The sequence below is a fragment of the Girardinichthys multiradiatus genome, chromosome 11, assembly GCF_021462225.1.
Source record: "Girardinichthys multiradiatus isolate DD_20200921_A chromosome 11, DD_fGirMul_XY1, whole genome shotgun sequence".
In the NCBI taxonomy this organism is placed as follows: domain Eukaryota; kingdom Metazoa; phylum Chordata; class Actinopteri; order Cyprinodontiformes; family Goodeidae; genus Girardinichthys; species Girardinichthys multiradiatus.
Genome location: NC_061804.1, coordinates 21,618,886 through 21,642,615, shown reverse-complemented (window position 1 = coordinate 21,642,615; position 23,730 = coordinate 21,618,886). Strand labels below are relative to the sequence as shown.

The following is a 23,730-nucleotide window of genomic DNA, read 5'->3' as shown; positions in this document are numbered from 1 at the left end:
TAGATAAATGCCCCTTAACAAGGTACACACTTTTTATGGCCATGAACAAACTTTTGGCATAATTCTGGCTAAATATTTGCCCACTTTTGTGACAGAATTTGTAGGATTTATTTAAATTGGTTAATTTCTTGTCACAGAACTGGCTTCCAGGCATAGCCCACAAATTTCCAATATACCATTCCAGAAGCTTAATGTTGCTTATCCACTCCAAAACCAGTTTTGATACATGTTTGGGCTCATTTCCCTATTTAAACAACCAGTCGTGTCCACGTTTCAACCATCTACCTGTTTAGGAGGTAGCTTAGCAAAACTTCACCATGACGCTGCCACCACCATGCTTGAGAGCTGTTACGTATAGTGTTATTAGCTTTGAAAGCTTCCCCTTGACTCTTCCAAACATACACCCAACTGTGTTCCAGTTTTAGCCCAGGAAAGATTAGAAACTGGACACGGTTGGAAGACCAGTGCAGCTGCCTACATTGAAGCAAGCATCTTGTCAACATGGACTGAGAAGGTACTGATGAAGATAGTAGCCCCTACTCTGAAATGAACACCTTTAAGCTCGATTAAAATGTGCAGCTGGTTACATGGACAAGCCCTATGCCTTCTTAACCACAATGACAATATGCATGTCAGGAAGAGCCAAGGCTGTCACACCTGAGGAATCTGAACAAGATCTGTGCATTTTGTTGAAGGGCAGTTATCCAAATATTGAAGGAACGTTTATGTCTACATACATGCAGGCTTTATGTAAAATATTGATTCTGTATTTAATAAAGAAAATCCACAACAAATTCAAACTCAATTTGTGCAAAAAAGAATCAATCTGTCATTATGCTGTAATATATGTCAATCCGAGAAAAATAGCTTTTCAAATAAATAATTAAAATCTCAAACATAATACGAAATTCATTCCAATATTGTGTGTTGGAAAACGTCTGACCAGAACTATTTATTTGATCTGTTTCAGAGAAAAGACTTCACCACAAAGTATTTATTGTTGACAAATCTTTCCACATTCCTCCTACTATGTTTAACAAACAGATACAGGTCTGGCCACAGCAAATAACAAACAAAATTGGACATCTGATTAGCAGCACAGAAGCACAGCCACATAAAACACTATGGAAATCAGACACGCATAGGTTAGTGATGCTTACAGTGATAATAAAACTAGAACATAAGAATTAACAAAGTAGAAAAAGAGGAAGAAACTGTAACTTACAGTGTTGGCACTACTCTTAGAACTCTGCGCATGCAAAACAGACAAAAACAGAGACAAAGAAAGACAAGAAAATATGCAAAATACACGTAACACAGAGAGGAAACCGAAGATTAAAATATATAGATAATAGAAATTAAAAGTTATTTAAATGATCAAATTAAAGAGTTAATTTAAGAGCAAAGTTTAAATAAAGATTAAAATGCTGTGTTAGATCAAAAGTTATATATATGAAGTTACTGATGAGAAGAATCTACATGTTCTTGAAAGTTTAATTCATTCACAAATGCTCATGTTCATTGTAAAACCAAACAGGACGCTCTACTAATACGAAATTTCAACATATGTAACTCTTGATCATTTAGGGTTTGATTGTTTATAAACTAGCAACCATAAAACTGCGGGAAAATATCCGTTTCTTTCACAAACACGTGGAGGTACATTAAAGAGCCGCAGTTCTCTTTTCTACCACATGGGGGCAGAGAAGAGCCACTTACAGAAGGGGAGGTGGCGGCTGACAGGAGAGGCAGGATGCCTCCGCAGGCGATGATGATGTTGTCCACCATCTGAGAGATGAGATGGATGGTGTTGTGGACGAAGATGATGTTCTCGTTGCTGTTCACAAAGTCCATCACTGACTTGGTGGAGTGGCTGAAATAAAAACGAGCATGAGGGCAGGAAAAGTTACTTAGTGAGACAAGTGGTGGAAAAGTGCAGCTGACCTAATTTTGTGCAGCAGACATACACATCTCACGTGGCTCTACTAACCTCCTCCACACGTGCACGTCCGTCTCCAGCGCAAAGAGTAGGTCAGTGAGCAGCCTCTGGTGCATTGGGGACCACTTGAATTCTGGGATCCGGAACATGGTGGTACGCGGGCCGGGGCTGAACTGGCGCCGTTGCTCTTCCGTCATTGGCATTCCCCGGAAGCCCAGGTCAACGCGAAGGTCCCGCTCGAGCTGGGCTGCGGTACGGCCGTGCAGGGCCTGCCAAGGAGTGGACGACTGAAAAGTTAACAGTGCATTTCTCATTTAGGTCTGCACGTAAAAACAGTCACATGGTTACAGTTCACTTGATGAATCAAGGTTAAAAATAAGCCAGTATGTGTGGAAGCTCATACATTTTCAATCCAATTGAGGTCAGGGCTTAGGATATTCAGTTCATCTGCCCAAAACTAGTTTTGATGTGTGTTTGGTATCACTAGCCTCTTGGAAAACCCAGTGATGTCCAGTGTTCTTTTTTTGACCCAAACTATTACCTCAGATGAAATGTTCAATAGCATCCTTAGAACCAGAAGGCCCAAGCTGGTGCACCAGTATCATTGTCCACAGGATGTATGTTTGGAAGAGTCAAAGTGAAGCTTTCAATCTAACAACACTATAACAACAGTCAAGCATGGTGGTGGCGGCATCATGCTTAAGGTCTGCATAGCTACTTTCAAATTGTTCAACCTTACTTTGAAACAACAGGTGGACCGTTGAAACTAGGTGTCAAAATAGGAGAAACAATCCAAAGAAAAATCAAAAGTAGTCTTAGAATGGATAAAACAAGCTTACATAAAGCTTCAGGAATGAAACCATTGAAAGTTTGGGTAATATGTTTGAAAAGTCAGGTTAATGCCAGAATACCAACTATTTTAATTAGCCAGAATTATGACAGAATTGATTCATACAAAAAGCATTTACCTGTATATAAATGGGGTGTATGTATATTTTTGAAGTAGTATTTATAATTCTGACACTGTTTCTGTTGATTGTGGATTTTCTCAAATCCACAATCAACAGAACCTGCGCATCCATTTTTTTTGTTTACATTTTTCGACATATATTTTTATAATCATTAAACCATGAGAAAAAGACGGGTTTAGGTGCATCATTAAGCCCACAATTAGGATGGCATTCATGTCTAAGATGAGTGTGTGTGTAAACATCAGACTAGCGATGTATGTACTGTAGTTTCACAGAACCATTAGAAAGCAAAGCAGCCAGGTAATTGTGCACCTTGAGAGTTCAAACTCACCTGGGTGGTTGCTGTAGTTTGGATCTTCTTCATGTCCTTGTCTTTCCCATCATCTGACCTCTCTGTATCAGACGTGGTACTGGCTGTGTCTCCCGCGGGCTTCAGCCCCGCTGTCTCACCCTCTGGCCCGGATGCACCCTCCCCCTCTGGGAATTCTAGTCTGGTCATTCCTTGGAGCTGGTTCTGGCTCTCAGCTTCAGCGATAGAGCTGATGTCAGCCAGCGGACTCTGGATCTTAAATGGTCCATCCTCTAGGAGTTCCCCAGAGGCATGGCTTTGGGTTTGTGTTAAATCAGAGTCGCAGCTAGTCATGTGGGCCAGCAGGCTGAGGTCATCACTGGCGCTGGTGGTGGAGTGAGCAGGGGCCGTGCCCAACGGAGTAGGCTGGTCTGGACTTGGAAGAACAAGGGGATCTGTGGATGCCAGAGCTGGAAGCAGCTTCTCATCAACCTGGTTGCAGATAAATGGTAGTATTATGGCATTAGGAAAAATGTGCAGGAATGACTTTTATTTGGGAAAGTAGAAAGCATAAAAATCAGAAGTGATAGCTGCAGATTAATTTATTCATTCTAGGCCAGAAGGGGAGGATAAAGCGCCACAAAAACAATTTTAATTAACCAGAGAGAGCCGTAATGAGATCCTACCTTGCTGAAGAGAAATCCATTGTTGTTTGGAACGCTGTCTTTCTCATCAGCTAATGTGATGAGAGGCCCCATGTTACCATCATCCTCCATGCTGACCCCTGACAGCCCCAGGCTAGTGCCGATTCCAACCCCTGAGCCTGCCATGTCGTCTTTGGGCGCCAGATTCCCATTAAGATTCGGAACAACAGAGCAATAAGAACTGTCCAAGAGAGAATCCACTTCTACAAGAGGTCCATTTTCAATTCCTACACCACCCCCACTGCCACCAACGCTTCCACTCAGGCCCTCCGGAGACAGGTCCAGGTCATCCAGCTTCACCTCGGTGGCCTCTACCTTCTCAGCTTTAATGTCTACAAGCAGGTCGTGGACCTCGACTCTCACCCCCGGACCGGCACTCTGCTCCCCGGGCGTCAAAGCTTCACCATTCGGCCGCTTTACTGATCCTTCGGCAAGAAGGTTACGAGAGTCCCCGCCTGCCCCATCGCCATACTCGGCTTCATTTTCAGGGGTCTGCGTCTGAGAGTTGTCATCTATCTCCAGATTCCCGTTGACGACAGGGGCAGGCGCAGCTGAGAGCCCGGAGATGGTGGAGACGGAGCCTTTCTTTCCTTTCTTCATGTTTTCCTCCTCCTGACGCTGATACTCTTCATACATCTTAGCCAAGTACTCCTTATGGGCTTCATAGGTCACCTGTGACAGATGGTGGGATATAATTGGTAACGTAACCAGAAGACATGTACTAACAGTAGCTTCCCTCCACATCATATTCAGAAGGTACTCCTAAGGGGGCCTATAGATCATCATGGTCAGACGGCAAGAACAAAACTGGGACTCCAGTCTCCAGGACCATTAAGGCCAGCATCTATAATATTGGCTCAACTTTACAATCTTTGACAGAATCTAAACATTTCAACTAATGATCATTAAAATTAGATAAATAGATTTTTTTTTTAAAGAAAATATAACATATAAGAACGTATTATTATTGCTATTAATATGTGCATATATGCTGCTCTGGGTCAGTTTTAACCATAATTTCCTTTTTTCTTTGTTTTGAACAGTTCTTCCCCAGGCTTTCTGTAGGTCTTTGCGAAGGTTTTCTTCGGCAGCTTTTCCCTCTTTATCTGTCCAGTCCTTGCAACCGATAACAAATGCTTTTTCAAGTTGTTGAATGATCATCTTCTGTCAGTCTTGTTTTCAGCTAAAGCTCTTAGGACATCACCTTGTTGGTGTGGTGCTGTCAAACTGAGTTAACTTTTGTATTTTTCATAGATTTAACAAAAGACAGTTTTCCTGAAAGGCTCTTAGTAACAGAGCTATAAGTACCAACATTTTTGATGTACTGTATGTTTTCCTAATAATTTCTTTGAATAAAGAAGACTATCACCTGCAGTGTGTGCATTTTCTCCTGCAGCAAAGATTGCTGTTAGAAACTTTGTTCTCTTTCTGTTCAACATTGCTTAGAAAGTACTCCTGGTTTAGCGCATCTGGACGGACTAGTGACAGAGATATTTTTGCCTTTAGTACCTTTTTATTAGTATCTTCCTCAGAAAGTACTAATGGTCCAGTGCCCCTGTTTTTGGCTGTGTCTCATTACATGGGTAATGACAGAGCTTTTGCTGCCTGTTGGTAGTTACTGTCGGTAATCTTAATGTTTTATTCCCTAATCTCATTGTTGTTTTTAACCCTGTCCTTTTAACTTGTTTTTTTTTTATGTTAATTTGATTTATCTGTTAGGCACTTTTTTGCAGCGCTGGTTGTTTCTGGGCACGATCACTGGCAGAGTTTTTATATTATTCTTGTTTTTCTTTCCAAGAATTATGAACATCTTGGATTCCATATGATAGAATATGCTTCTGTTTGTCTCTCTAAAGGGCGTTGAGATTGTGGCATTTATTTTGAAAGGGAGCTATATAAGTAAACAGATTCTTACTCATTTCTGCAGAGTACTGTATTTTGCCAAAAAAGGACACTAAAGACTTGAAGTGTGCATTTTCCACCATTACCTTGGAATGTGCAATGGAGAGGGTATCAACCCAGACTCTCCAACCCCCCCATTCATATTTAATGGCATGGTAGAGAAGGATCCTAAAGATGTTGTACACCATCTCAGTTATCTTCTGCTCCTCTGGGTTCTTGGGGTTGATATATCCAAGGGAGAACATCCAATCCTGCCACACCGAGCACTGCAACAGGCAGCTGATGCATAAACACAAAACAATTTACACGAGCTGCTAAGCAGCATGGGATTTATTTATCATATGGCAGACAAAAGACAGGAATAAGGGTTTGTTTGCTTTTACCGTCGGTTTTCACGGCTGTTACTGAAGAGTTTAATCATGTCGGAGAGGAAGAGTCTCCGGACTTCCATCAGCTCAGCACTGGGTGTGGAGTTCTTCAACAGGGTAGCCACTACCTTCAAAATCACTGGGTGAAACAACAGTGAGTCATTGATGAGAGACCAGGGAAGGCAGAAAATATAAAAAGTGAGGAAGAAAATTATGAGCGATGTGTGGAAGAAACCAGCAAGTGAGAGATACCAGCAGAGCTGATTTTCAATCCAGACTTTGTTTGTTTGCATCAGCAAAGAGAAAAGAGTGACAGACGGAAGCTACACAGGAGTTCTACAGTACTTACTAGGATTCTGGATCTTGACAGTAGAGTCCGGCTCAGGATGGGGCTTGTGAACCACCTGAGTGCACACCTGCTCTGTCAGAATCTGCATCATCAGAAGTTTAGTGGACATTATTACAGTAGCATACAAATCAATTAGATTCTGGCATAATCATTAGAGATTATGTATGTATGTATGTATGGAAATGTTGAGAAAAGAGATGCTGTCCCACAATTACCTACCTCATACAGAGTGTTGTAGGTGGTGACGGAAACGGTGTTGGTGTGCATCATCAGTCTTTCTCCCAGCAGTGTGAACAGACTGTGTGTGTGCATGATCTCCACCTTCCTTCTGCAGGGGAACAGAAACATCATTGCATCTTATTTAGGCCATTACATACTTATAACTGACCCTGATTGTTACCGAGCACATGACAGATTAGCAGGATGCACAGAACAACACTGATGTATTTGCAAACAAAATCCTTTGGACTAGGAGTGGCCAGTATAAAAATATTAAAAAGTGACTGGTTATAAAATCCTGACAGTCTTTCAAAGCAAAGAGATTGTGACATTCATAGTACCAAGCTTTATGATTTTATGTAATGGAAAACATGGGCAGAATTATAAATTAACATTAAATTCACTGTAAAACGCAGAATATTGTAAAACTTGCTAATTCTTACAGTAGACATGAGAAAACAAAGTTGTCATTTTCTCAAACAAGCTTTTTTTTAACCCTTTACACTGATGTCCACATTAAAACAGCCGTGAAAGAAAGACTGCACTGGCTGCTGCAGCTCTCTCTCTCTTTCTTTGTAATATCACCCACTAATCAAAGGCTTTGGTCAGACATGTTCTCAGACCCAAATGTTCTGTTATGTTTTCTTTTTGGGTTATGCTGTTGTTGAGAAAGTGAAAGTACAATTATAATTTTAGTTTAGTTTTCACAATGTGATAGTATATTTCTGCCGTATCAACCACCCCTACTTTTAATCTATGATTTTAATTGTTTTTCAGGTGTACCTTAAACCTGAAAAAAATAAAATAAAATAAATCAAATAAATAAATAAATAAATATATATATATTTGTATATTGTATATTCTGTAATGCAAAAACAGAACAAAAGAGCAAAGTGTACCGGAGTCAAATTCCTTGTTTGTATGCACGAACTTGGCAATAAAGCTGATTCTGATTCTGATATATATATATATATATATATATATATATATATATATATATATATATATAACTGTCAACACAATACATCTTTTTTAAAGATTTTTTTATTGTAATCTTTTCCACATTAACAAGCATTTGCCTTCAATATATATATATACGTATATATATATATATATATACATATATATATCTATATATATATACATATATATATATATATATATATGTATATATATATACACATCTATATACACACATATATATATATATACACATCTATATATATATATACACACACACACACACATATATATATGTATATGTATATATACATATATATACACACACACACACATATATATATATACACATATATATACACACACACACACATATATATATATACATATATATATATATGTATATATATATATATATATGGCGACACATTGAATAGTTATTGCTTGAAAACCCAACATTTTAAACACATCCTTTTTTCTCCAACACCAATGGCTTTGTTGAAGGAATTAACATATAGACAATTAGAATGTACAGATTGTTTGACAGTGAAGATATTAGGAATTACAACTAAACAAACCCCCAAACACATGACCTCTCAGTAAGGTCAACTGCATTTTCTTTAAATTAGCATGTATTTTGCAAAATTGCTGCATCTAATTGGCTAATTTCTATACACCCTCTGACCCCTAAGTTTGGGGTCAGAGGTTTTCAAGATAGGTGTTATAAAAAGTAAATAAGAACAAGAGAGAAAAAATACAAGCAATTGCTCAAGGATCCTGGTTTTCTTGTTCCATAAAGGTTTTACAAAATAACTGGTAAATCATAATAAAATAAGGAGATTCATGTGACCTTGATTCACTGGAAGTTATTTCATTTCATCTTAAAAACAAAGGGGTGAATTCACACAATTTTACTTTATGTTCAATCGAACTCAATAAATTAGAATATGTGTTCTGATAAGCCTTGTTTGTCAGATTAAAAATACCTTTTGAAAATTACAACCTTTAATATTCTAATTTTAAATGTTGTGTTTTTATTAACTGTGAGCAGAAAATCATCAAAATTAAGAGAAATAAATCAGTCTCTGTGTAAATTCATCTGTATAATGTGTTAAACCTATTAAATCAATTTACTGAAATAAATTAACATTTCAATAATATTTTAATTTATTGAATGTAACTGTATGTATATACCATACTGTGCTAAAGTCTTACTAAACCAATGTATGAAGCAATTTCCCTTCTTGTGGACTAAAAAAGTACATTTTGGTTGATCAAATAATTGTTTTACATATTAAAGCATTTTACGGGGGCCTTCATAAGCAAATATTGTTATTCTAAATGTGAGGATACTTAACAATAATAGTAATCAACAGTAAATTATTCAATGATTAATAACTTACCAAACATTATAGGTTAATGACTACTGGGGTCATTTATAGTATACAGAACCTACCATAGATGTGTAAAAATGTGTACAAAGGCTCTAAAATAATTTGCTGTCATGGGGTGGGGTGGTCAAACCAAAAGCATTGCATATAATAGATACAAAAAAAACAGAATTCTTTAATAATTTGAATTTGTGTCAAAATTAAAACAAACTAAGCCATTTTCATCTTACTGCGCTGGTGCACAAATGTTCACATCAGCACTGCAGACACACAGACACTAAACCGCCCCTCTCTGCAGCCACCTGAACAATCTTGACAGAGACTCAAATCACAGAGCTGCTGTTGGAAGGCTGTTAATACAGCAAGGATGTACAGAGAAAAGCAGAGAAAGGCAACAGGGCAGATGCAAAAGCTTTGTTTGGAAGGATTTTGCATATGAGGCAGACGAAAAGCCAAAGCGTGCAGATAAGCCCAGATGCCCGCTGTTCTAGCGCTAAAACCTACACTCTGATGTTTGAGAGCAATTTAAAAAGGTCAGTAAAGCTCCTTTATCTGCAATAGTGAAGAAGTAAACATACCAGACAGCATAAGCTAACGTTTTTTTTATTTATGTTAGCACCTTATTGATAGCCCCTGTTATGATGTAAAGTCAGGCTGAACTCCGCTAAGGGATACACTTCCCGGTGTGGAGTTGGTGCTGAGTATGCACCGGCCATGTTCCAACTTGGGTAAAAATTAATGCAGGAAAAAAAAAATTTCATCAACCGACAGTTCCATCATGTACAAAGATTTAAAGATGAAAAATGACCAACATACATACATTCATTACTCTTTTACTCAGTAGTAAAGGAATTGTTGGCTAATATAGCTAATAATAACAAGCAAATGTGAAAAAAGGTGGACCCAGGCTGAATATGACAATTCAGGCCAAAGCTAGTGTGACCCAGTAGCAACCTACCCTGTTGGCTGCAGTTGATCACCAATAATAATATGCAAAATTACCATACTGTGTCTGCTGCTGATTGCATTTGCACGGTCCAGATTGCTGCTTACACTGTAAAAAAGGTTTTTATATGAACCAGATTTTTTTTACACTATAAAGAATTTATTTTTAGGTAGATAATCCTTTATTTGTTCCTGAGTGGAAAAATGTCAGTGTTTCATCAGCTATATGACAGGCAAATGGAAACATTGAGTCTGGACGACTTATGGGTTTGGTCTAATTAGGACAATGAATATATTGTCATACAGTATTTGGTCTTATTTTTCTGCTCTTATTAGGAATAACCCCATGCCTTCAAAAAAAAGGTTTCTGCACTATCAAAAATGATATTGAGTATTTGTCTTATCATCAGTATAGAGATAAAATAAAAGACTGCAATAAAAGATGACTTTATTTTACGGCCCTTTTCCAACTATTTACCAACTATTTTTTCCAACTATTGGGGTGCCAATAAATGTGAACAAGACATAAAATCTAGTAAAGACTTAAAGTTATTCATATAAATTAACAATAACATAATTAGCACATTACCTTAAATTGTAATTTCTTTGTTAGTTAGTTTTTGCATTTTTTAGCTGCATCTACAAAAAAATTGTTAAAGAGATAATTTGACAGGCATAAAACTGCATTTTGCACTAACAAGATGCCTTTCAAAGAGGTGTTAATTGAAACAGTGTTTAGATGCTGTTTATCTGCTCAAAACATTAACTTTCTTTTTTAACGCTTTCCATATGCCCGGCTTGTTGTGCTCATATTTCTTGAATACATGTGATATGCCAGGGTGGGATTTGGATCCTGCGATAAGTCGTCAGCAAATAGCCCTTTGGAAACCAGTGTGTTGCAACAGAACCACTTTTTAATATCTGTCCAGTGCATCGATAAATCTTGGAGATACAGTTTAACATTTGGTTGTTTTTTTTTTCCCAATCTGCCTGTTGTGAGTAGCATTTTGAATGTAGAACGTACAGTTTAAACTGTAACACTGCTTTAATTTGTCTCAATTACTAATAAACCCTCATCTGACATTACTTATTACACAACATAGCTTCTTAGATATTTTGTCAATTCACAACAGAGTTGATTCTTTAATAATGCTATTGTAATGCCGAAGTGGACTTGGGAGTGCCATGCAATTTTCTGAAATAATGCAAAAGTATGCAAATAGCAATAAGATGTGTGGTGGGAGCAGATTTTAAGTAGGTGGGGGATTAATTGTGTAGGGTTGAGGTGCAGCGTGATAGCCCTCTCTCATGTTGTGCAGTGAGAGGTGTCCATGTCACATGGGATGACTAAATCCCCCAGCATTCATAGTTCCGCATCAAGATTCCTCCCTCAGAGTGCAAGGTGTCACAATGATTTTTCCGCCTGGACGTGATGACGAGGATGAGATCTCCACACAAGCACGAACAAATAGATCTTATAAAGCTCACTGGAGAGTGCAATGCTGAGGTTCTGTAATTGTCTTATAGTTTTGCAGTGTAGAGTCTGACAGTTTCTCAGCATTTATGCAATATTTGTGTTTTTATTTTGTGACTGAAAGAAACAGCTTGTGAACTCAATGAGAAGAACTTGATGGGAAGAACTCAATGTTAGCTATTCTCAGTATCAGTGAGCTGGTTACAATTAAGAAGCACAGATGTGCAAAAAAGCTATTTAAAGGGAAAATGTACTTTCTATCACAAGTTGTTGACAGTTGTTCAGGCTGCAAGAGAGAGAGACCGACAATTGCAGCACATAACAATAAGACTGAGTGCAGCAAAATTTCTCTGTTTTCTCATTTTGAGTAATCATCTTCTTTTTTTTTTGAAACATGCTGGATTTGGAAATGTTGGCAGCCTTTTGAAAATGTAAGGGTCAATCTCTTTAATATCAACAATGAATCTGCTATTTTGCAGTGCTATTGGCATTAATCTTCAGTATATGGTGCTAAAGCCAGTTTAAAATTAAAATAAATAAATATAACCCCTGAATCATTTTGTCTTTGTTTAAAAAAAAATATATATAATCCATTTTATAGTAATTGTTCTCTAACATACATTGTCATTTCTGCTTTTAATAACTAATAACTATACAGTTCCTAAAGTGAAATTGAAATTGGAATGAGAAATCAGAAAGTGGCTACAAAAATCTCTATCCCTAAATTTCCCTAATCCTTGACTGCTGGGCAAGAGAAATAGAAAATAGCAGAAAAAAGAAATTAAAGTATTGACTTACTTGTGACCGAGGTGCTTAAGAAAGTAGCCGAGAACTTTGAGGGCCTGAACTCGTATACTTTCACTCTTAGAGGCCAGGAGCTTGCAGATCACCCTGTAACAACAACAAACATATGGGGATTAAACCTTGGATGGAGACTAAAAGGAATTAAAGAACGGAATATTTCATGTTTTTGTTTTACATGCTTCCAATACATTTTCCATTTCAATTTCCATTTTAATATTTCACATTTTACCAGACTCAAATTTAATTATTTTCACAGTAATTCAATTCAGTATCCAATTAGATATTTGTATAACTATGCTCAACAAATTATGACATGACAGATTTATTCAGCTCCTGAGTTGGCATTGTTGTAAAAGGTTTTTTTGTATCTTATTGGGCATTAGATACACTGTTTCAAAACATTCAGACTTGGGGATTTCTTTAAATCACAGTTCGTAGTCTGTAAAACCTCTATTATGTTTGTACAATTTCGTGTCAAGGCTTAGTTTTGAATCTAAACTGGATCCAGTTTAGGAATCACAGGTTCAACTTAAAACCCTGATCTTAAATTGTCTAAAGGCTAAAACAGCACCACTACATTATTTATTTTCTGATTTTTAAGTGCAATTATATGTGGGATCTGTCAACAGTTAATTGTTCAATGAGCTGAACAAAAAAAGACGTCTTATAAACATAGATTGATTTTCCCATAGTAATTTTTCTATTTTATCCTCAAATTATTAAGACTTCGAAATGACAAAATCAATTTCCACACTTTTGCAGACTGCACATAAAACCCTGGTTGTAAATAAAGAAAGCAACAGGTTTGATGTATTTCAAATGAGTGCACAAAGGGGACATATAAAAAGACAGCGCAGCTTGCAAGTAGCTCTCTAGCAATAAGAGTTACTGTGGCAACTGAAAAGGCATCCAAGTGGAGTTACGCATTGGGAAAATTTCCCCCACTGTTGGCCCGACTGTCTTCAAGTAATCAGAAGGCTCTGTTCTCCTAGGTATCGTTACTCGGCATGGAACGATACGTTTGATTACATGTACATTTTTATGTTGCTGCACAAATCCACCGCATGAGGACAGAACATGCTTTCTAATCAGCAGGCACATAAAAAAAAAATGTAATTAAAAATAATGGTTTGTTTTCAAATATAAAGTTGAAACCAGATATTTATATACAACGTATAAAAAATTAATAACACTTTTTTCATCACTGTCTGAAATTAAATCAGACTAATTATTTCCTGTTTTAGGTCAGTTGGGAATACAAAAGATATTTATCTTTGCTAATTGCCAGAATATCAGGAGAGAATGCCTTTTTTGGGCAACTTTTTCTGACCTTTTTTTAAACTCCTAAGTTTACATATACTATGATTAGTATCAAACAATACTCAGCTTAAAAAATTAGGAAAGCAGGGACTATGATGCCATAAACTACTGATTAATTAATTCACAACAGCGTTAAATGGAGGCACTCTTCTGGATGTATTTTAAGGCAACACCTTTAACATACATGTGTGACATAATGGAAAAATCAAAAGATATCAGCCAAGATACCAGAAAGACTACTGAGGACCCTGGGCTATCCCTGTGTAGAATTCCCAGATGTCTGAAAATGTCACATTCATCTGTTCAAATAATTATACACAAGTATAAACAACACTGGAATGTCCAGTTTTCATTCCGTTTAGGAAGAAAACTCAGCTCCGAGTCACAGAGATGAGGGTGTTTTGGTGCAAAATGTAAGTTTCAACCCCAGATTAAAAGTAAAAGACCTTGTGAAGATGCTGGGTGAAGCTGGTAAGAGTGTCATTCTCCAAGGTGAAACTAGCCAAGTTAGAGGAAAAAGCCATTACTCCAAAAGTAACATAAAAATTAAGATTAATTTTTGCAAATGCAGGACCTTATTTTTGAGACATTTCCTGTGGTCTAATGCAACTAAAATTGAAGTGTTTGGCCATAATGACCATTATTGAACTTGGAGGTAAATGGGCAAAACTTGAAAGCATAAGTTCACCATCCCAACTGTGAAGTACAGGAGTAGCAGCATTGTGGTGTGTGAGTGGTGCACCTAACAAAATAGATGGCAACATGATAAAAGAACATTGTGTGGAAATACTAAAGCAATGTCTCAAGACATCAGCCGGGAAGTTAAAGCTTGGGCACAAATGTGTTTTCCAAATTGACAATGAGTCTAATATATCACCAAATTAGTTTTAAAGTGGCTTAAGGACAAAATGTCAATGTTTTGGAGAGACCATCACAAAGTCCTGATATCAGTCCAATAGAAAACTTGTGTCCAGATCTAATTGAGTTACACCAGTTCTGTCAGGAAGAATAGGCCAAAAACTACTAGGATGATACCCAACTGTCTGACTTTGAAGATTATAAAACTAAAAAACAATTCCTTAAAAACCTCTGTCTGTTATGCTGTCATTCAGCAAACAGAAATAATATTGGTTTTAAAACTGACCTAATAGAGGAAAAGGTTAATCTGATATAACATCAGACAGTAGGGAAAAATCTGTTTTATATTTTCATACAGTGTATATTAAAATTGGATTTTAACTCAACTAGTGAAAGTCTTAGGATGAATGCAGGTGAATAAAAAAGATGTCTGTATTTGGTGCAGCAATAGATCTTTTTGTATGAACATGCATGTGTGGGCTGCACTCACCTGATGCCATTTCTCTGGTCAAAAGCAGGGATCATAGATGCTGGGTGCTCAGACATAAGAGCCACCAACAGCTGGAGCACATCGTGGATATTCTCATCCTACGTAGGAAAAAGAAAGCGAAGGTGAACAGGTGAGGCGGCAGCGGAGGAGGGGAATAAAAGGAAAAAGCCCGGAGGGGAGAGATGAATAGAGGGCCAGGAAGACAGAGAGTGAGTTGCAGGGGTGGACACGGAGGGGGGATTGTGGAGGAGAAGGTGGTATTTCAGAGCAAGAATAGATATAATTGTTACTGAGGAGTACATTCTGTTCAGTCCATTGTTGCGCCATTTTTTTTTTTTTTGCTGTCACTGCGATGAAGCTGACTCACACTCTCGCTCGTTTAAGTGGACCATAACTCCAACCCCCAGATTACAGCGCACACTTTGCCACCAGCTCCACTCAGGCTCTCACCATCTCCCTCTGTGTCCCTCTTTTGCCCTCTCTCTGACTCAATTTTAATAAAGACGAAAGCATCTGTACCTCATGCATGGTCAACAGATAGTTGAGGATGCTCTGCAGCTCGTCCTCCTTCACGCCTCGGTCCTAGGAACAAAAAATGGATTCACAAAGGCGTCTCAGTGATCTTCAGTTGTTTTTACTTCTTATTAACCTCAGATGACTCAACACGGAAGGAAAAAGAATAAATGTATGCACACACACACACACACACACACACAAACAAAAGCTACAGTGCTCCATTGACATTGCTCATCTTTAATGCTATTTTCCACATATTTTAGATTAGACTGCAAAGTGCCCGGGAGGAGAAACAATAGAGGACATCAAAGAAGTAAAGTGATTTCCAACAGCTTAAACTATGCCATGGAGATAATCACATTTTCTCCCTCTACCTTCAATATGAGCTGTTTGAGGAAAAGCAGCATGAAGGCTCGGAGTGAGATGATCTCCTTCTGAGATGGCCGTGGTCCATCTGAGCAAAAACAAACAGATAAAAATAAAAAGTTACAAAAAATTTTCAGAAACAATAAAGGCACTTTAAATATATCTGCAGCCCAGTCTGAGTGAGCCCTTCTGTTTACTGACATTTAGTTTTATTAGGGTTTCTCGAGAGCTGGGGAAAACATTCACATGCGCTCACTTTCTCTACATCAGAACTGTAAATCACTGTCATTAACTCTAGTGGCTATTTGGCAATCTAGATATTTTATGCTTGCGCTAATCTAACTTATTACAGCAGCGCCAAAGTCATTTACAAAAAAAACTGTGATTGATGGTCCGAGTGATCCAAAGCAAACAAGCAGCGTAATCCACTGTATCTACTTTGTAGCTCTGCCACTCCATTAGTTGTTTGCTGTGGAGGGCTACGAGGAGGACGAGTTGGGAGCTGAAAACACAAAAGCATCTGACACACGCGGCAAAAGGCATTTCATATATCTGAAAATCCGCACCATGAAGAGCTCAGCTTTAGCTCCATCATGACTCAAACATTCAGGTCTAATATAGCATCATTACAAAAAAAAAAACATTTGCTCTAACAGCCACAAAGAGTTAGACAACTTCCAAACATTTGACAAGTGTTTGTTTATTCCCATATTCTAAATTACTGACATTAATAAATAATCAGTATGGTAGCTCAGCATGGGGATGTTTTACTGTTGACAGGGAACATATTAGTCAGCTATTTGTTGTGGTTTGTGAAAACATTTTGAGTGTCAAAAGTTATTAAAGTTAGGAAGTGAGGAGAGAACTCGTTGCTTTACAGTTAATCAACAATGAGCTCCTGCTGAAACAGAAAGGCTAACAGGAAGGCAACAGGATCTAAGAAAATTTTTATTTTATTCTTTTGAGCTTTCTGCCTTGCCGTGAAGCTGTTATGATTTGAAAATGTTGGCAGTCTGCTTAAATAGCTAACGTTGCTTTCGCATTTCATTGAACTGTTTGGTGTTATTTCTTTCAGCCTTGCGTGTAGACACGTTGAATTCACCTCTGCTCATGAATATTTACTTTTGTGTTCTGATATCAGTCATGCCCCCCATTCCTATAGTTCAGATTTAGCAGCTTGCAAGAATGTAAGTAAAGGAGAACAATTTAAGAAAAGACATAAAAGGAACATTCTGACGCCTTTCTTCATTCTAGCTTTCATAACACAATGATCAAGAATGGCACTATGTTTAGGTAAATGTCGGTATTGATAGAAATGTTGGTTTATATCCTGGGTTTGGATCAGAACCCAGTATATAAATCAGAATTACTGGATCGGAGCATCGTGACACATGTATTGAAATAATAACTATAAATTCCCTTTTTTTTCAAAACTAGAAAATTCGATCTTTAAATGGTCCTACTTTAGCAAAATTAAACCACGCATACCTCCTCATTATACATAATCCTTTATATATTAGCAATTATATATATTAAATCATATTAGCAATTAAAAAAGCAACATTAAAGACTTCAAAACATGCATTCCCCTCATCAATCCCACAGGAGACATTATCCACTTAATAGGGAACATTTATAATCTCCAACTTGTGTGCATTTGATGTTTTGAGCTCTTCTCACTTTATCAATTTTGTCTGCCACTAGAGAACAAAATGCTATTAAAAACAGTACTTCTTTGCTGAATAAAATGTACCATATACTCCAGCAAAATTAAAACTCATATTGGTCCTCTGCTGCTGACAGAAACATAAAATACTAACAGAGAGAAGAAAGAAGAAGAAGCATCTTTGCGCGTTTCTCTGCCATGGTTTGATGCCCTTGAATCATATGAGTGTGTGTAGTCGCCTGAGCCTGTTCACCCGTTCTTCACATAGCCAAAAACATGACACTGAAGCACTCCTTTGTTATCCATCATCCTCACCTGTCAAGCTGTTCCATGCTGCTGGAAATGGTGACAGTGGCCATCCATCATGGTTTATGTGGCCATGTGTGAAAGCGAGTATATTCCTCAGTTTTAGGGTCTTACATACAGAGAGGACATGAATAAGGCTTAAATTGGCCTAAATTGCTTCTCGGGGGCAAGTTTAATAACGGCCTTTTACTCCTGGAAATTAATTTCCCTGCTCTCCCAATCTTAATCACACTTTTTTTTTTCCCTTCTGATCCGATATGACACTAGAGGGTCAAAGAGATGTATTTTCTTCATGGAAATTACATATGTTCTGAGTCTTTCTGAGAAGGCATTAACACAATATCTCTAGTGTGTTGGGACCCAGTGCTTTGCAAAAGTATTAATAAGCCTTGAACCGTTTCACACATTTTTCACAATTCTTCCACAAACCTTAATGTATTTTACTAAAAAAAAAGAAAAAAAAGATTACTGCATCATTTAGTAACGGAGGAATAAAATAGATACCTGGTTTTAATTATTTGTACAAATTTAAAAAAGTGTGGCGTGCATTTGTATGCAGCCCCCTGAATTAATACTTTGTAGTCCCATCCTTCAGTTCAATTACAGCTGCAAGTGTTTTGTTGTATGTCTCTACTAGCTCTGCACATCTAGAGCATGAAAAATTTCCCCATTCCTTTCTGCAAATAGTCAAGTCAAGTTCAATAGAAAGTATCTGAGAACATGGATTTTAGGCTGGGCTTTGAATAGACCATTCTAACACCTGAAAATGCTTTGATCTAAATTGTTCCATTGTAGCTCTGGTTGTATGTTCAGGGTTGTTATGTTGCTGGAAGCTGAACCGCCACCTCAGTCTCAAATGGTTTGCCTCCTATAACAATTTTTCCTCCAAGATTGCCCTGTATTTATCTCCTTCCATCCAACTCTTACCAGCCTTACTGTTCCTGATGAAGAGAAGTCGCCCCACGGCATGATGCTGACAGTGACGGTTCCCCGTAAAAATTAGAACTTTGGAGGCTATAGGTTCCACTGGATTTTATTTAGGGGTATCAAAGAAAAAAAAGGGACTGAATTTAAATATATGCAAAACTTTTTTTTTTGTAAAAGGATACTATATAGGAAAAGGATAATATATGGAAAACCATGTATTAGTTTTCTTTCACTTCACAGTTATGTGGTAATTTGTGATTTCCTATTATCTTAAATTTCAATAAAATATATTAACGTTTGTAATTGAGATTGACAAAATGTAATAAAAGGTTTAAGGGGCAAATAATTTACAAAAGCACCACATATACTATAATTTTCTGAATATATGTATCAATAAACATCAAAGACCAACTTGTGAAACTTTAAAACTTTTTATCTTTAAGTCATTTTTTGTATAACTGCAAATTCAATATGTTAGAGAGAAGAGGCACCTGGTGAAACATCCCATAATTAATTATCTTCATATTCCTGTTACATGATTGGACATGAAATAAGCTGTCAAAAGAGCCTGAGATTCACAGAGTAAAGGCTGGGTTATTGCTTTGTTAAAGACTGCCTAGCCAAACAGTACAAGATTACATCATCTAAGGCCCTTAGAGAATCAAGATAGAATTCAGAATATAGGCAGAAATCTCTCCACAGAGGACAATGTTAAAAGCTAATGCTGAATGCCAATAATCTTCAGCCCTCAGGCGACTTTGTATTTAAAACAGATTATTATGTGATGGAAACTACTGAAAAATTGTTACAGATAACAATTTGCATTTATGTTTGAAAAAAGTTAAACTGCTGTCTTTTCTGTAGGGTCCAATATCACCGAGGACAGAATAAAGTGAAAAAGTGAACTGCAGCTTGATAAACTAAAATTCAGGAACGGCAACACCTCAAGGATTGCAGGTTGTCGTCAGAGGACAGTTCAAAGCAGCATCCATGATACTAGTAAGGAAGCATTAGTGGACAAGACCATTACTTGTCTCTTTGTGAAGGTGCTAGAAGCTGATATCAGCCATGAAATTAAAAATGTTTCACTTTCAAAACCACAAAAGTTGGTCTCCTGAGTTTCAAACAGCTTAAAAAGTTCTGTCTAGTGGATGCAATGCAGTGGTAAACATGACCTGTGTCTGCCCTTTTAGAACTTGGCAAGCATCACAGTCATAAGCATTTACAGTTAAGGCCAGAGGCTTACATACAAACATAACGGAGATAGATGCCACTGTTTAGTGGGATTTTAATGATTTATTTTAACCATGCAGGGTTGAAATGACTGTGCCATAAAACATCAATGAATTTTACAAACAAGAAATAAAGGTTACATTTATTTATCTAAAACATAATATATTCATTGGTCATGGTCTGGAAGAAGACCCATACTTTCATCCTCAGATTAATGAAAAACTGGTTAGGATGTTCAGTCGCAAGTGAGAAACCAGTGTCGCTGTCCAGAGCAAAAGGAGTTTTTACATTGTCCCAGACGGAAAGGTTGCAGTCCAAAAAATGTCTTAAAGTTTGTTTGGCATTTGCAGCCACCCACAGAGAGAAGCCCAAAGCCTTTTAGAGAAATGTTTATTGACGGAGAACAATAACATTAAGCTGGTTGGTCAATATACCCAAACAGCAAGAAGAATGTTCAGCTGAGTTATGGAAAGCCTCTCTAACTTAAGAGCCCTCTACCTACTGCCAAGCATAGTGAGAGTATGTTGCTGTTGGACTTGTCTGCTAGCTGTGGTGCATTGCACAAAGTGGATGGAATAATAAGGGAGGAGCATTACTTCCACATTTTTCACCTTTCACTGCACATCAACAGCTATCACGTTTACACTTGAATTAGGTTTTCCAAAAAGGGACAAAGTTCCCAAACAGACATTAAAAATATTTTAAAATAGATGAAGATAATATAACAGTTTTTCCTGATATACTGTATCGTACCTGTGAATTAGGGCAGTACAGTATTGGGAAACGTTTCAATTCTAATATTATAGTTAAATACTCCAATGATGCCTTCAATTGACAACCACTTTCTCAGTCTTCTGTCTCTGTTCCATCATCTCAATATTCCCACCACTCTCCCAGTGGTACTGCATCTTAGTCACCAAGAGGTACAACCCATATAGCCATCAGCACCAGTTCTTGCATGAATTACGCCATGTTTGAGTCTTCATTGCGCTTTCGACCTTAACCAAAACACACACACCCTCGATAAAGCCTACTCTGAAAACACTGACTGTTTACCATAAAGCTAATTAAAACCATCTAAGCACAATTGACGGATAACTCTTCTTCATGCCTGTGCTACCCAAGAGGCCAGACATATCATTGGCAAGCAGAGTTTAAATGCATGGCCTCTGAAATATCACAGCCTACCATGTATTTCACACAAGCAGTACGTTGCAATCGTGATATAGCACACTTTAGAATTTCAATGACAATTATATTGTGCAGCTCTAATATGAAAGTTTAAGATTCACACATAAAGAATGTTGTATATATTTCTACAAAATGAAAGGATGTGGAAGAAAATAAGACAGTAAAAATAAAAACCTATTCACCAAATCACAAATTTATGTTAATTTGCTGTGGCTACTTTCTTCATGTGTGAAATGGCAAGCAATTTAATTACCATATTGACTGAATTCTAACCTATTTGCAAGATTCAAAGCAATGCCAGTACAAAAGGCCTAAGGTTAGCTTTCTTATTACAGTGTTCTTTTTATGGCCGTATGAGGTAACTGAATTATTTGCAAAATAAATGGAAAAAGTGCAAATTAATTTTGTTTCATAAAAGAAGTAAAACCAGAGGAAAGAGGAAAAAACCAGTAATACAACAAATGTAAATGTGAAACTTGGAATCAACCTCATTCCCTCAGACCGACACTCACTCAGATGAATCCATTTTTATCCACAAAGCCTGCGGTGAGATCAAAACATCGTCCTATTACTATGTAAATTATTGCACATCACACTCTTACAGTACAGTGAAGTGTACGTGCATGTGGTCTGTCAAACCACAAATAGCAGCTTTTGGCTTTGAATGGCAGCGAGTATGTGTCTGAGGCTAATTGCTGCTGCGCTGTTATCAGTGCTCCTTTATAGGTCTGAATCCCAGCAGTCAAACGGCAATATCGCCAAACAGAAAAGGGAGCCAGACAGCCACTTGATTAGAAATTCCAAACGCTCCCTTGGATATGCCCATCAAATTCGTCTGTTACCATGGTGATCCTCGATGCGTACTCACAATCAGCTGCAGGTCCGGGGCAAAGAAGAGATTGATTAAAGTGAGGGCGTACTCAGACCTTTGTGATGCTCCGCTTTGTGGCAACAGAAGCTGTTGAAACTGTCTTTTCCACATTCTTTTAAAGGAGTACAAAGAACAGAACTGTTCTCACAGGAAGTATAAAAAGGATATGTTAACAATTCACTAAGTATAAATATTTTTACAATGGCTTCAGAGGAACATTTAGTCTTCTGACTACATAAAACTTGTCCTTTTCATGTAATAAAGATGTATGCATCATCTACTCTAAAATCTCGTACACAGTGTGGAGAGCTCAGTGGGGCTCCACCACAAGGAACCTGGTGCAAAATTAAGTAACAGGGACAATGAAATCAGTCTATCAGGGCTCCTTCACAGTTTTGTCATCAAATTCCATACTTTTTTAGACTCAAATAAAAAAAATTCTGAGACCATTTTTTAATCACTGCATGTGCAGCTACTGTCTTGTTTCTCCTGTGTAGAGGTCTGAACATTACTCGCTGCACTGGACACCTATTGCACACTGTTGAGCTTGTGCTTGGGTGTTTTATCCTTTGAGTGAACCCTACTTTGTCTCAGTGATGCAAGGCTTAAAATGCACCAGAATATTGTGCCTGAAAATATCGTTCTTAGTGTCTCCAACACTACGGCTACATACACTCTTCTTTTCTCTTTTACTGGAGGGAGATGAGTGTTTGGGTGTTAGGACCAGTGACTCGTGACCTTAATGGCCCTGTTATTGACTTAAAGGCCCTATTCGTGTGATTACTGTGACTACTATTTATAAGCCTGATACTTCAAACCCATGTTCAGAAGTGATGAAGACTTTTAGATAAAAGATATTCAAGAAACAAGGCCAAGTAATTAAGCACAACAAGCAACAACTTATGTTTAGAAATTGAAATGATGCAGACTGGGTTAGGGAATGATGTCTGGGAAAGTAAATATTTAATCATATAATCTACCGGTCAAACGTTTTAGAACACCTTTCTCATTTAACGGTTTTCTTTATGTTTATGACTATTTACATTGTATGTAGATTCTCACTGGAGCCATCAAAACTGTGAATGAACACATATGGAATTATGTAGCAAAAACAATTGCAAAAGAACTTCAAAAACATTTTATATTTAAGATTCCTTAAAGTAGCCGCCCTTTGATGTGATGACTGAAAACTTTACCTCTGGCCATCTCTCAATGAACCTTTGAGAAGTTCTTTCAAGACTCTTTGGAAAACCATTTCAGGTGACCACCTCATGAAGCTCATGGAGAAAATACCAAGAGAACAAAGCAGTCGTCACAGCAAAGGGTGGCTATTTTGTAGAATCTTATTTTACACTTTTTGTTTACTGCATATTTCAATGTGTGTTTATACATAGTTTTGTTGCCTTTGGTTAGAATCTACAGTTTAAATAGTCATGAAAATAAAGAGACCAATTAAGGGAGAAAGCGTATCTAAACATGCCACCGTGCCCCTCAGTGCCAAGAGACACTGAGGGGCATGACTAAGTGAAAAGAGCGACGCTAGTAGTTTCAACAAGGATAGATCTTTTCAGTTGGAGGATTTTTCACCCCCCTCATCACCAGAGGTTGAGGGAAGCTTTATGGAGCCCAGCGGGCCTGATTCTTATCAGTTTGAGGCTGAAGGCACTGACT

At 37.6% G+C, this 23,730-nt stretch overlaps 1 protein-coding gene across 1 annotated transcript in view; it reads right to left on the bottom strand.

The window, feature by feature from the left end:
- nbeaa (neurobeachin a) overlaps positions 1-23,730 on the bottom strand; it is a 147,512-nt gene that overhangs the window by 37,969 nt on the left and 85,813 nt on the right. Inside the window, exons 14-26 of the mRNA XM_047378858.1 lie at positions 15,874-15,953; positions 15,503-15,565; positions 14,984-15,081; positions 12,310-12,402; positions 6,742-6,850; positions 6,523-6,604; positions 6,189-6,312; positions 5,892-6,084; positions 3,886-4,575; positions 3,242-3,691; positions 1,991-2,208; positions 1,720-1,873; positions 1,226-1,249 (exon numbers count right to left, since the gene is read on the bottom strand). Of these exons, the coding sequence (XP_047234814.1) occupies positions 1,226-1,249; positions 1,720-1,873; positions 1,991-2,208; positions 3,242-3,691; positions 3,886-4,575; positions 5,892-6,084; positions 6,189-6,312; positions 6,523-6,604; positions 6,742-6,850; positions 12,310-12,402; positions 14,984-15,081; positions 15,503-15,565; positions 15,874-15,953 (2,378 nt within the window). The remainder of the gene's footprint in view (positions 1-1,225; positions 1,250-1,719; positions 1,874-1,990; positions 2,209-3,241; positions 3,692-3,885; positions 4,576-5,891; positions 6,085-6,188; positions 6,313-6,522; positions 6,605-6,741; positions 6,851-12,309; positions 12,403-14,983; positions 15,082-15,502; positions 15,566-15,873; positions 15,954-23,730) is intronic.